The sequence below is a fragment of the Mauremys mutica genome, unplaced genomic scaffold (genome assembly GCF_020497125.1).
Source record: "Mauremys mutica isolate MM-2020 ecotype Southern unplaced genomic scaffold, ASM2049712v1 Super-Scaffold_339, whole genome shotgun sequence".
Taxonomy (NCBI): Eukaryota; Metazoa; Chordata; order Testudines; family Geoemydidae; genus Mauremys; species Mauremys mutica.
In genome coordinates, this window is record NW_025423358.1 from 387421 (window position 1) to 401319 (window position 13899).

Here is a 13899-nt window from a genome sequence, read left to right on the forward strand (position 1 = left end):
GACATCCAAGGGAGGGGGTAGCTATGGGTGGCTGGATGCTGCTGGGGGTGAGCCTAAAATCCACTGTCCCTCTGGAGGACCCCCTATGAATATTATGTGGAGGGGCTGGACACTGCCATGCTCTGGGGGGGAGGGGCTGCTGCACCTTGCTGTTTTAGGGCTCTGAGGGGGAGCTTGGACACTGCCGTCATCTGGGGAGGGGGCCCTGCCGTCCGGGGGAGGGCAGGGGCTGGACACTGCCAGCCTCTGGGGGAAAGGGGGGGGGCTGGACACTGCCAACATTGGGGGGAGCCTTGACACTGCCATCAGAGGGAAGGGGGCTGGACAATGACAGTCTCTGGGAGTCCCAGGGGGCTGAACACTGCTACCCTGGGGGGGGGGGGAAAGGGGGAGCTAGACATGGCTATTCCCTGGGGGAGCCTGGACACTGCCAATTTCCTGGGGGAAGGGGGGCCTGGACGCTGCCATTCCCGGCGGGGGGAGGGGCTGGACACTGCCAGCCTCTGGGGAGGACACTAGAATCCAGGCCCCGGGAGGTTCCCTCACTCCCGCCCCGATACCTATGGGGGGGCCTGGAAACCGCTCCCTTTCGGGGGGCGGGGCGGTATTTGGCTCCGCCTCCAAAATGGCGACGCCAGAGCCCGCACGCCCCCGCGGACTCTGGCTGCCGCGGTGCATGCTGGGACCATGCCGGCGCCCTGACCTTGCGGCCGCACCGTGCAACCGAACCTGCTGCCCTCGGGCCCCGCCTCTGGGGGGGCGGCCAATCAGGAGCAGCTCCTGGGCCTGGCCTCGCCTCCTATGGACTCCAGCCAACGGGAAGGCGGCCTGGGGAAGGGGCAAGGCACGGTGACACAGTGGCCAATAGAGATGTGATATCGCGGGGAGGGGCGGGACACACCCAGGTCTGTCCAATAGCGATGGCTCGTGGGGGCGGGACCCGTAGAGACTCTACCCAATGACGATCCATCATATGCCGGAACAGGCGGGACATGGAGGGGCAACAGTCCATGAGGTCAGGGAATTCCGGAAGAGAGCGGAACTTTATCCACCCTTAGCCAATGGATATACACGATAGAGGCGGAGGGGCGGAGTCTAGGTCAGAGCTGGCCAATGGCGGCGTAGAGGAGGCGGGGCTTAGGCAGCGGTGCAGGCGGGTTCGGGTGTCTCCCGGCTCCGGCTGCTGCTGCCGCCGCCTCGTGAGTCTGGGGCCAGGCGGGAATCAGGCCAGGCGGGCGCTGGAGGGGCGGTGTCGGGATAGGCGGCCCCCGGGAAGGTACCGGAGGGGCGATGGGGGCGGGGCCGGTGAACTCGGGGGGGGCGCGGGGCAGGTGAACTCGGGGGGGGGGGTCGAGGGGCAGGTGAACACGGGGGGGGGATCGAGGAGCAGGTGAACTCGGGGGGGGATCGAGGGGCGCGGGGCAGGTGAACTCGGGGGGGGGCGAGGGGCAGGTGAACTCGGGGGGGGTCGAGGGGCGCGGGGCAGGTGAACTGGGGGGGGTCGAGGGGAGCGGGGCAGGTGAACTCGGGGGGGTCGCAGGGCAGGTGAACTGGGGGGGATCGAGGGGCGGGGGCAGGTGAACTCGGGGGGGGGATAGAGGGGGGCGGGGACCGTGAACACGAGGTGTGGAAAGAAGGCCGCGCGGGCAGGTGAACTCGGGGGGGGATCGAGGGGCAGGTGAACTGGGGGGGATCGAGGGGCGGGGGCAGGTGAACTCGGGGGGGTCGCAGGGCAGGTGAACTCGGGGGGGGATCGAGGGGCCGGTGAACTGGGGGGGATCGAGGGGTGTGGGGCAGGTGAACTCGGGGGGGGGGGATCGACGAGCAGGTGAACTCGGGGGGGATCGAGGGGCACGGGGCAGGTGAACGCGGGGGGGGTCGAGGGGCAGGTGAACTCGGGGGGGGTCGAGGGGCAGGTGAACTCGGGGGGGGCGCGGGGCAGGTGAACTGGGGGGGGATTGAGGAGCAGGTGAACTCGGGGGGATCGAGGGGCGCGGGGCAGGTGAACTCGGGGGGGGGCTTGAGGAGCAGGTGAACTCGGGGGGGAGCGAGGGGCACGGGGCAGGTGAACTCACGGGGGGTCGAGGGGCAGGTGAACTCGGGGGGGGGCGCGGGGCAGGTGAACTGGGGGGGGATCGAGGAGCAGGTGAACTCGGGGGGATCGAGGGGCGCGGGGCAGGTGAACTCGGGGGGGGCGCGGGGCAGGTGAACTGGGGGGGGATCGAGGAGCAGGTGAACTCGGGGGGGGATTGAGGGGTGCGGGGCAGGTGAAATCGAGGGGCGCGGAGCAGGTGAAGTCGGGGGGATTGAGGGGCACAGGTCAGATGAACGTGGGGGGGGTTGTCGAGGGCCAGGTGGGGTCACGGTTGAGGCAGGGGGACCCTGGCAGTGTCTGGGGAGCAGGAAGCTGTTGGAACACGCCAGGGGGCATCAAACAGGATCGGCTGTTGGTGGGATAGATACACCCATGGGGGGTATTGGGGTGTTGCAATAGTCAGACCCCAATGGGGGCAGGGTGGGTGATGTGGGCCATGGGAAGCCAGTGTCAATAAGGGTATTGTGGCAAATGTCTCTGGAGCTTGGGGGTGTTGTGGGCAGGTGAACCCTGTTTGGGGAGGGGGTATTGAGGTTGACAGTCTCAGGAGGGAATATTGGAGGGTGGGGGGCAGATGGAGCTGGGGATACATGGAGACCAGTATCAGGGCAGACTGGGGGAGGTATCAGTTTGGGGTGCATATCCTGGACAGATGGGGTAGTATGGATTGGGGGGTATTCAGGGCATGGGAGGTATATTGAGAGGTATCTGGTGCTGCACACCCCTTCTCAACACTGCTCTCTGTTCTCTCCACAGCCCCCCACCATGGGTAACGTCCTGGCTGCCAGCTCCCCCACACCCTCCCCCACCATGCCGAGTCCTGGATCTGGGCTGGTGTCAGTGCCTCCTGGCTTCACCATGCCCCCCGTCAGCGGGCTGGGCCCTCCTGCGCAGGAGCAGCCGGAGGAGAAGGGGGATCGGCTGCCCAACCCAGGCACCTTTGAGGAATGTCACCGCAAGTGCAAAGGTGAAAGCCTAGCACCCATTGTCTGCGCGTGCACACACCCACACACACATCAGCCTCAGTCCTGGCACCTTCAAGGAATGTTACCCCAAGTGCAGCAGCCTCAGCCAGGTGGACAGGTCCCCGGGGGAGAGGGGAGGATACCAGGCTGGACAGCCCAAGGGTCTGATTGGGGGAAGGGAGTTACCAGCAGGCTGCAGGGGCCCATTGGGTGAAGGCATGCTGGGCTGGATGGGCTCAGTTCTGACTCTCGCAGTCTCTTCCCCAGAATTGTTCCCCATCCAGATGGAAGGTGTGAAACTGACACTGAATAAAGGTCTTAGCAACCATTTCCAGGTAAGGGCTGTGCCCTCTGGTGAGGCAGGGTTTGGGGTGGAGATTGAGGGGGGTGAGGCTGTAGCCCAGGAGGATGTGGGAGCTGAGGGGGCTGGGCAGAGATGTGCCCACTACGGGGGGGCGGGGGTGCAGATTGAGGGCAGCCGGCTTCAGCGATGTTACTGAGCATTCTCTGCAAGCCGAGCAGTAAACGTGGTGGGGCACGTGACCCCAAATCTCCTGATCCCATGTGTCGCGTCTGGGGCTGGGTGAGGTTGTGGGCTGGTGCTTTCTGTGTGAGGTACTTATCTGGCGCCCTTCATCGCTGTATCTGACCCCTTGCAGTCTAGTGCATTCATCCCCATGCGTCCTGGGAGGCAAGCAAGGTGACTGTCCGCATGTGAGATGGGAGCCAAGGCCCAGAGAGATGCAGTCACTTTAGGGACCTGAACCCGGGTCTCCCATGCCGGCGTCCCTGGGCTGCCCTACCCTCTGGCTGCAGGAATAGAACCATGGGGCTAGAAGGGACGTCGTCTAGTGCAGGGGTTCTCAACCTTTTTCTTTCTGAGGCCCCCCCGACAGGCTATAAAAATTCCATGGCCCGTCTGCCACAACCACTGGTTTTCTGCCTATAAAAGCCGGGGCCGGCGTTAGGGGGCCGCAAGCAGGGCAGTTGTCCTGGGTCCCATGCCACAGGGGGCCCCCTGAAGCTGAGTTGCTCGAGCTTCGACTTTCTGTCCTGGGCCCCAAGAAGTCTGAAGCCGGCCCTGCTTGGCGGACACCCTGAAACCAGCTCGCGGCCCGGCAGTGGGTCCCAGACCCCTGGCTGAGAACCACTAGTCTAGTGTAACCCCTGCCAAGATGCAGGATTTGGTGGGCCCTGCTTACTCTGCCTGCTCTCCCCAGGTGAATCACAGCGTCGCTCTCAGCACTGTGGGCGACTCCAACTACCACTTCGGGGTCACCTATGTGGGCACCAAGCAGCTCAGCCCCACAGAGGTGAGTGGGGGGGTGTGGACTTAGCCGGCCGGGAGCCAGTGCTGGGGTGGGGGGGGCCGTGTGTGTTGGGGGGAGAGTTGTTAATCTGGACGTGGGGCTAGGGGCTGTCGATTCAGACAGGACGGGCGAGGCAGGCGGCTCTGGGGGGGGCAGTGTGTGTTTGGGGGGGAGAGTTGTTAATCTGGACGGGGGGGTTGGGGCTGTCGATTCAGACAGTGGGGGCGAGGCAGGCGGCTCTGGGTGGGGGGGGCAGTGTGTGCTGGGGGGAGAGTTGGGGCTGTCGATTCAGACAGTGGGGACGAGGCAGGCGGCTGTGGGTGGGGGGGGCAGTGTGTGTTGGGGGGAGAGTTGTTAATCTGGACGTGGGGGTTGGGGCTGTCGATTCAGACAGTGGGGACGAGGCAGGCGGCTCTGGGTGGGGGGGGCAGTGTGTGTTGGCGGGAGAGTTGTTAATCTGGACGTGGGGGTTGGGGCTGTCGATTCAGACAGTGGGGGCGAGGCAGGCGGCTCTGGGTGGTGGGGAGGAGTGTGTGTTTGGGGGGGAGAGTTGTTAATCTGGACGTGGGGGTTGGGGCTGTCGATTCAGACAGTGGGGACGAGGCAGGCGGCTGTGGGTGGGGGGGGCAGTGTGTGTTGGGGGGAGAGTTGTTAATCTGGACGTGGGGGTTGGGGCTGTCGATTCAGACAGTGGGGACGAGGCAGGCGGCTCTGGGTGGGGGGGGGCAGTGTGTGTTGGGGGGAGAGTTGTTAATCTGGACGTGGGGGTTGGGGCTGTCGATTCAGACAGTGGGGGCGAGGCAGGCGGCTCTGGGTGGGGGTGGGGCAGAGGGATGCTGTTGCCCTGATATGGGGTGGGGCTGTTACTCGACTATATTTCACCCCCTTGTGCCCCTTCCAGGCCTTCCCGGTGCTGGTGGGCGACATGGACAACAGTGGCAGCCTCAATGCCCAGATCATCCACCAGCTCTCGACCCGGCTGCGCTCCAAGGTGGCCTTCCAGGTACGCTGCGCACCGTGGGTCCTTCTCTGAGCCCGCCCCTTCACGTATACGTGTGTGTGAGTGTGTGAGAGAGAGAGAGAGAGAGCGAGAGAGAGAGAGAGCATCTGTGTGCCACCCCCCCGTGGGGCCTTCTCTCAGCCCACCCCTTCATGTTCGTGTGTGTGTGTGTGTGTGACCATCTGTGTGCCCCCCCTGCCACCCTCCAGCACACGCACACCCGCCACAGGTCCTTCTCTCAGCCCACCCCTTCATGTACATGTGTGTGTGTGTGTGTGTGTCAGAGCATCTGTGTGTTCCCCCCGTGGGTCCTTCTCTCAGCCCACTCCTTCACGGGTGTGTGTGTGTGTGTGTCTCAGAGCATCTGTGTGTTTCCCCCCAACACACGCACCCTCCCACAGGTCCTTCTCTCAGCCCACCCCTTCACGGTGTGTGTGTGTGTGTGTGAGAGAGAGAGAGAGAGAGAAAGCATCTGTGTATTTCCCCCCCCCCCCTGATCCTTATCTCAGCCCGCCCCTTCACGGGTGTGTTTGTCAGAGCATCTGTGCCCCCCCACCAACACACGTACACCCCCCATGGGTCCTTCTCTCAGCCCGCCCCTTCACGGGGGTGTGTGTGTGTGTCAGAGCATCTGTGTGCCCCCCTCCCCCGAAGCACACGCACACCCCCCACGGGTCCTTCTCTCAGCCCGCCCCTTCACGGGGTGTGTGTGTGTGTGTGTGTCAAAGCGTTGTCTGTGTATTCCCTCCCCCCCGCCCCGTGGATCCTTATCTCAGCCTGCCCCGTTGCGAGGTGCATATGGGTGTGTGGGTGTCAGAGCATCTGTGTATTCTCCTCGCAGTTTAAGGTAGTGGTGTTACCTGGTAAAAGGCAGCGGGGACGTCAGTGGCGGGTTTAGAGTTAGTGGGGCCCTGTGCACAGCTTCATTTTGAGGGACCCAGCCAAGAGAGGGAACATTCTCTCTTATCTCCCCCCCATTTTTCATTTCTTTTTTTCTTCATCCTTCTCCTATATTATAACTAATAGGAAGTAAATGAAAATAAAGTGAGGTAGCTTGATTGGGCCAGGAGGTTGGGGTGCAGGAAGTGGTGCGGGGATCGGGCTCTGGGAGGGAGTTTGGGTGTGGGCTTGAGGCAGGGGGTTGGCGTGCGGGAGGGGTCGGGGGGATGGCGGCTCCCAAAGCAACTGGCACACTCCTCTGGCAGCGGCTCCTAGGCAGGGGGGCCAGGGGAATCTGCGCCACTGCCTGCAGGTGTGGCCCCTGCAGCTCCCATTGGCCGCAGTTCCTGGGAGTGGAGGGAGGGAGGCAGTGTGGGCAGGGAACCACCTTAGCCCTGCTGCATTGCTGCTGGCACATTTCTGTGTGCCCCTGGTCGGGGGGGTGGGGGCTGCAGGTCTCTGTGTGCTGGCGGGGGCAGGATGCAGAGCCACCCCCTCCCCCCCCGCCGACCAGGGGCACGCAAAGACGTGCCAGCAGCCGGGCGCTTCCGGGAGCGGCGTGGGGCCACTGGCCACAGAATGCAGGCAGCCTGGCTGCCTGAACTCTGCTGCGCTGCTGGCCAAGACTCGGGGGCAGGTTGTCAGAGGAGGTTTGTCCTGCATTGTGGGTACCCCCCATCATTGAGGGCCCCACTGTTTCTTTCATGGTAAATCCGCCTCTGGGGGATGTGCCTCCTGGGGGTTGCCCCAGTCTCATCATGTGCCCCCCACTCTCATTCCAGACACAGCAGTCCAAGTTCGTGAACTGGCAGGTGGATGGAGAGTATCGGGGGGAGGATTTCACGGCGGCAGTGACGCTGGGAAACCCCGACGTCCTGGTGGGCTCAGGTGAGAGCCCCATTCCCACCTCTGAAGCCCCTGCTCTGAAATTCTACCCAGTCTCTGCAGTCCCCCGCCAGCTTGGCTCCTGCCTCCCCTTCTCCATTCACAGCCCCTGACTCCTCCACTTCCCCTCCCTCCACCTCCCCAACCTGGCCCCTGCCTACATCACCACTAGTCTGAACCCTGCCCCTTGCAACCTCCTGGGCCCCGCCCCAGCTGACCAGTCTCTCTTCGCAGGGATCCTGGTAGCCCATTACCTACAGAGCATCACGCCCTGCCTGGCGCTGGGCGGCGAGCTGGTCTATCACCGCCGGCCAGGAGAGGAGGGCACCGTCATGTCTCTGGCTGGGAAATACACAGGTACTTGGGGGACGGGGGCAGGACGTAGCCAGGACTCCTGGGTTCTATCCCGAGCTCCAGCAGGGGAGTGGGGTGTAGTGAGTTAGAGCAGGGGGACTGGGAGTCGAGACTCCTGGGTTCTCTTCCCTAGCTCAGGGCTTCGGTGGGGGCCCCACTCGGACACTCACCCACTCGTCCCTTCTCCCCACAGCACCGAACTGGATTGGGACCTTGACGGTGGGACAAGCAGGGGCCCATGCAACCTACTACCATAAAGCCAATGACCAGGTATGTGGTGCTCAGAGGCTCCCGTTCCCGTCTGGCTCCCCCTTTGACGTGAGGGCGGGGCGTCGGCTCCCAGCCTGGGAGCAAGGGGTGGGGGCAGGGGCCGTGTGGAGCGCTAGGTATAACTGAGCTGCTGGGGTGCACAGCTGAGAGCCTGGGCAGGCAGGGAGTGGGGGGTGTCCTGCCCCAGGAACACTCGATGCTGCTCCAGATTGTCTGCAAGCCTGGAGGCTGCCATCCCATTGGGGAAGGCTGGGGCTGGGACTGGGTGGCGAGGGCTGGGATTACGTTGGGGGTGGGTGGTCTGGGATAGTGTTTGGGGAGGGTGGGGTCCCGTGGGGGAGGGGCGGAAGCTGGGGGGCTGGGGTCCTGTGGGGGAGGGGCGGAAGCCTGGGGGGCTGGGGTCCTGTGGGGGAGGGGCGGAAGCCGGGGGGGCTGGGGTCCCGTGGGGGAGGGGCGGAAGCCGGGGGCTGGGGTCCTGTGGGGGAGGGGCGGAAGCCGGGGGGCTGGGGTCCCACTGGGCGATTGGCAGCTCTGCTCCCCAGACTCTCCCTGCTCCCCTCAGCTGCAGGTGGGGGTGGAGTTTGAGGCCAGCACGCGCATGCAGGACACGAGCGTCTCCTTTGGCTACCAGCTCGACTTGCCCAAGGCCAACCTGCTCTTCAAAGGTACCGCGGCCCCGGGCTGCCCTCCCCCCCCCCCCCCCGGGCTGCCCTCCCCCCCCCCCACCGTGCCCCGGGCTGCCCCCCCCTCCCCCCCCGCGCCCCGGGCTGCCCCCCCCCCCCCCCCCGCGCCCCGGGCCGCCCCCCCCCCCCCCCCCCCCGCGCCCCGGGCCGCCCCCCCCCCCCCCCCCCCCCCCGCCCCGGGCTGCCCCCCTCCCCCCCCCGCGCCCCGGGCTGCCCTCCCCCCCCTGCACCTGGTGCCCCGGGCTGCCCTCCCTCCCCCCCCTCGTGCCCCGGGCTGCCCTCCCCCCCCCTGCACCTGGTGCCCCGGGCTGCCCTCCCCCCCCCCCGGGCCCCGGGCGGCCCGTCCCCCGCTGTGCCCCGCGCCCCAGCCTCTCCCAGTGCCACTAACGCCGCTCTCTGCCGCAGGCTCTGTGGACAGTAATTGGATCGTGGGTGCGGTGCTGGAGAAGAAGCTGCTGCCACTGCCCCTGACGCTGGCCATGGGGGCCTTCCTGAACCACCGCAAGAACAAGTTCCAGTGCGGCTTCGGCCTCACCATTGGCTAGAGCCCTCTCCTCCTCCTCCTCCACCAGCCCTCCTGCCCCCAGTCCCAGTGTCCCCCCCCCAATCTGCCCTGCGGTTTGAGCTGCCCTGGGACCCTTTGCCCCACCCACCCGTGCTGGTGCTGCCCAGTTCAGCCCTGGGGTGTGGGGCTCCAGCCCCTTTACTGCCCCATGCAGGCACCTCCCCCGAGGGCCCCGGGATAGGTCCTGACAGAGCCCAGGGGTCTGATCCCCAGGGCGAGCCCCTTAGTTTGGCGGATCTGGCACTGTCCTGTCCCAGTCACCTTGTCTGCTCCTCGGGACAGGTCCCTGGGGGCTGCTGAGCCCCCAACACAAGGTTCGACCCTCTGTCCCCAGGGGCTGCTGGAAAATGGGGAGCCGGCTGGTGCAGAGTCAGTGGCTGCTGGGGCGCTGAGGAGGTGCCTGGCCGCCATATCCCAGCAGCCCCTGGTGGGAGGGCAGGCGCAACCCTCCCTGCCTCGGGGCGGGGACCCAGTATCTTGGACTTGGGGCTGCGGGCTGTCCTGGGACAGCAGGTAGGGAGGGTGCGTGGGAATCCAGTGACAGGATAACCCCCCACCTGATTCCCTGTGCTGACATCCTTCCTCACCAGAGGGCGCTGTGACCTCAGGAACGGCCCTGCCCCGGAGCAGCGGGACGGGGGCTGGCTCTGTCCTGGGGCTGGGGTCGCTGGGCCTGTTGCACTGAGCGGGGAGCGGGGCTGGGTGGGTCTCGCCCTCAGCTGGTGGGGGTACACTGACCCTGCAGCTGCCCGCCAGGAGGGGTTGGATCCCTCCCCAAAGCCGCCCCCATCTCGGTGCAGCTGTGGGGAGATTCTCTCTCCCGCTCTCTGTGCCATCTACACCCCTCCCTTGCATCGCTGGGGTACCAGTGGCTCTGCAGCCTCTCACCTCACACCCCAGGGAGCTGTGGGGCAGACTCTATGCCTGGGGTGATGGGGCCACAACCTCTGGCTGCTGCACCCCAGCTCCCCTGCTCAATCCTACCCCGCCCCTCCCAGCCGATACTGATCCAGAGAGACACAAGGGACCTATGGAGTGCTCTCTGCACCCCCACGGATTGGGGGTCTGTGTCTGTGCCCCCCTGACAGGAGGAGCAGCAGTTTGGGGGGCGCTGCCTGCATCCCATCCCCACCCAGCAGCACTGAGGAAGACCAGCGCTTTGAGGGAGGGGTCCTGTCAGCCCCCCAAGCAGCACCAGGAGGAGCAGCAGATGTCGCGGGGGGGGGTGTCCCAGCAGCACCTGGAGGAGCAGTGCACTGGGGGATCCTCCTTAGCCCCACCAGGAGGAGCAGCAGATTGGGGAGGAATCCCCAGCAGCACCTGGAGGAGCAGTGGATTGGTGGGTCCCTCTCAGCCCCCCCACCAGTACCAGGAGGAGCAGCGGATCGGGGGATCCCACCACCAGTACCAGGAGGAGCAGCGGATCGGGGGATCCCCCCACCAGTACCAGGAGGAGCAGCGGATCGGGGGATCCCACCACTACCAGGACAAGCGGTGGATTGGGGGTTCCTCGACCCTGCCATTAGAGAGACTGCATGTAAATCATGTTTATAAGTTATGGGAACTGAAGGATCTTTTATAGAGAACCTCAAAACAGCGCCCCCTCCCCCCATGACTTTGGAAATGTCCAGTCTGAATAAACCTCCCAGCACTGGGCACCATCTTCAACTACTTCTGTCTCACAAAGGGGGGGGTGAAGCACTGCTGAAGACCTCCCCCTCCCATGGGGTGGGGGGGGGTTGCTGAGTCTTGAGTATGAACCCCCCAAACCCCTTGAGACATGGGCCCGAGGAGGGGCAGGCCGTGGAGTAGAGGTGGGGGTGGGGTGATAAGGAGAGCCTGGGGTGGGGGGGAGTCTGGACAGGGAGTGTGAAGGGGGAGGCTTGGGGAGGGGGGATTGAGATCTGGGGGGCAGTAGTAGGAGAGGAAGCCCAAGGAGGTGGGAACCAGGTCCAGTGTCCTTTTTGGAGGCCCGAAGGCTGGTATATCTGGCCCCAGCGCCCCATGGCAGGGATCCTCGTGGAAACGCGCCTGCGAGCACACACACCCTGGCTAATCGTGGATGCAGGCATTGGGACAGAGTCCTGGTGAGTAGGGGCAGGGCATCGACGAGATTGATACTGGCCACCATGTCCAGTTCTGGCGCTCGTGCTGCCCATAGGGGTTGGAGGAGAACCCCCCCGAACAAGCTGAGAGCTAAGCCAGCGGCCCCCAGCGAAGGGCTGTGGAGTTCTGCAAGGAGAAGGCTGGGCTAGAAGGATCAAGCTGAGGCCAGGGGTTTGGCCAGCAGTGGGCTGTCCAGGCTCGCTGGGCGAGGGCCTGGAGCTGGGGGAAAAGGCTAGAGCAAGGGGAAACCTCTCCTGGGGAGAAGTCGTCACTGGGGGGTTCTGAATCCAGATGGGAGCAGCGTGTGAGCAGTCTGCTCTGGCTCAGCCAGGTGCTGGCGTTGCTGGGGGGGGAGGCACCTGCCTGGGTTGTGCAGGGGTTCTCAGCCCGGTGGGTCAATGCGCCTGTCTGGACAGGCTGCCGTACAGCAAGGACTGCATGGCAATAGGGCTGGGGCACAGGAACACGGAGAGCAGAGGGGTCAGTGTGATGGGACTGTGCACCCCAGTGGTGAGGCTGGGAGGCAGCATTGGCAGGGCAAGCGATTCACCTATTGCTAGCGAGCGAAAAGTGCTGACGCTTGGCTCCGATGGGGCAGGTGAGAGCCACCCTCCAGCAAGGGTCATGTGCTGCCATTTGGGACTGAGCCCTGGGTTTCTATCAGTCATGTCTGTAGCTGAGGCCAGGCTGCTCCATGGCACAGGGCTTTCTTGGCATCTCCTGGGGCTGCCGCAGTTCCTCATTGACCAGACATTGGCCCTGAGAGTGGTGAGGCTTGGAGAGGGGAAGGGTTGCAGGAGAGGGCAGCAGGTAGTGCTAGGAATGGAGGGGTGCACGGGTTTAACGGGGAGTCTGGTGGTGGAGGATTGAAGCACATGGAGACCAGGGCCCCTGCAGCCTGGGCTCCCAGCACAATGGGCTCCGGGGCTGGATTTTATTACAAGGAATTTTTAAAAATGTATTTAATCAAAACCCCTTTTCCTGGCATGAGGTGCTTAGAATCCCCCACCCAGCTGTTGAAGCGAATGATTGGGGTGCTGCAGTCCTGCCCCAGGAATGGTACCACCTTAGCGCAGGGATTATGGCCGGGTTGCTGCATGCAGCAGAGATTCACCCCCTTCTCCCCGCCAGAATTGTGCAAGAAGCAGTGCAGAGCTGTTTTGCCATCAGAATGGTGAGGAAGCTGGTGCTGCTGCCTTGAACTTCCACGGCCCCGGTTTCCAGGCCGCCTCTCCCAAGTCCTGCCAGTAGCTCTCGCCAGCAGGGTAAGTGGCAGCACAAGGGGCAGGGCTTTGGTGTACGACCATTCCCAAGACCTGCCCTAGTGCTCCGATTGCATCTCCCCCCATTGGCTTCCAACTCTGCTTCCTGTCACAAGGTGAGGCTGTGGCCTGTCCCCACCCCAGAATTGGGTGCAGAGGGGTGACGAGGCGGAGGCATGGTGTGTGAGCGGATGGCCCTGACCAATGCCAGGCTTGATTGGTGGTCACCCCAAGAGCCCCTCCACATGCTCTCCCGGTGCAGTGCAGGTGCCAGTGTCTGACTGCTCACCTGCTATGTCAGGGAGCAGTCAGCCCCGGGGTACAGAGCAGCCTGGGCGCTACACATCCCTGCCGGGCCCTGCAGTGATGACAAGCTGCATGAGGCAGGGCTAGGTTGAATGGGGGTTATGAGTTTTTACTGGGGTGTCTCTCAGGGCCCAAGGCCCGGCCAGACTTTTCAAAGGGCTCTCTCAGCACGTCAGGTGCTGCACACATAAAATCCAACCCTTTGCCTAGCAAAACATGGGGATTCCCAGCTGTCGCAGCCAGAAAGGACTGGCTAACCCAGGCTGCAGAATCCCCACCCGGCAGCTGCTCTTGCAGCCAGCTCAGTGACTGGCGCCACCTCGCCATTTTAAGACTCCGAGTACTGGAGAACCTAACCCTAAGTCCCACAAGAGCTATGTGGGATACTCAGCCCCCAGTGCAGGAGTCATCCTGACCCCACTAGAAATCAGCTTGACCCTGGAATCAGGCAGATTTCTATTCTTGCCAAAATGAAGGCATTAGCCCAGGGGTAGGCGACCTATGACATGCGTGCCGAACGTGGCATGTGAGCTGATTTTCAGTGGCAGTGACACTACCCGCCTGGTTCATGGCCACCGGTCTGGGGGGGGCTCTGCATTTTAATTTATTTTTAAATGAAGCTTCTTAAACATTTTAAAGACCTTATTTACTTAACAAACAATAGTTCAGTTATATGTTATAGACGTGTTGAAAGAGACCTTCTAAAACGTTAAAACATATGACTGGCGTGCGAAACCTTAAATTAGAGTGAATAAATGAAGACTTGGCACAGCACTTCTGAAAGGTTGCTGACCCCTGCACTAGCCTAGCCCTGGCCAGCCCATCCAGCTGGGGAGTGAGCCAAACTTTTGGCCTCAATCACATCCTCTGGCAATGAGTTCCACAGTTAAACTAGGACAAGCCACTTTTCCATTTCCCCCCCCAACACCCACACACATACTCTGGTCTATCAGTCCTAAGAATGACCACACTGGGTCAGACCAAAGGCCCATCCAGCCCAGTGTCCTGTCTTCCGACAGTGGCCAGTGCCAGGTGGCCCAGAGGGAATGAACAGAACAGGGAACATCAAGTGACCCATCCCCTGTCGCCCATTCCCAGCTCCTGGCAAAGAGATGTTATGGCACCACCCCTGCCCATCCTGGCTAATAGCCACTGATGG

General features: G+C 63.6%; 1 protein-coding gene across 1 annotated transcript; it reads left to right on the forward strand.

Annotated features, from left to right (window-relative positions):
- The first annotated feature begins 1127 nt into the window (after positions 1-1127).
- TOMM40 (translocase of outer mitochondrial membrane 40) lies at positions 1128-9193 on the forward strand. The gene is made up of 10 exons (XM_045001661.1): positions 1128-1276; positions 2852-3062; positions 3328-3395; positions 4281-4373; positions 5272-5373; positions 7092-7197; positions 7429-7551; positions 7742-7818; positions 8381-8483; positions 8907-9193. Exons 2-10 carry the CDS (start codon positions 2861-2863, stop codon positions 9044-9046), a joined length of 1014 nt encoding a protein of 337 aa, XP_044857596.1. The 5' UTR covers positions 1128-1276; positions 2852-2860; the 3' UTR covers positions 9047-9193.
- Positions 9194-13899: the final 4706 nt, after the last annotated feature.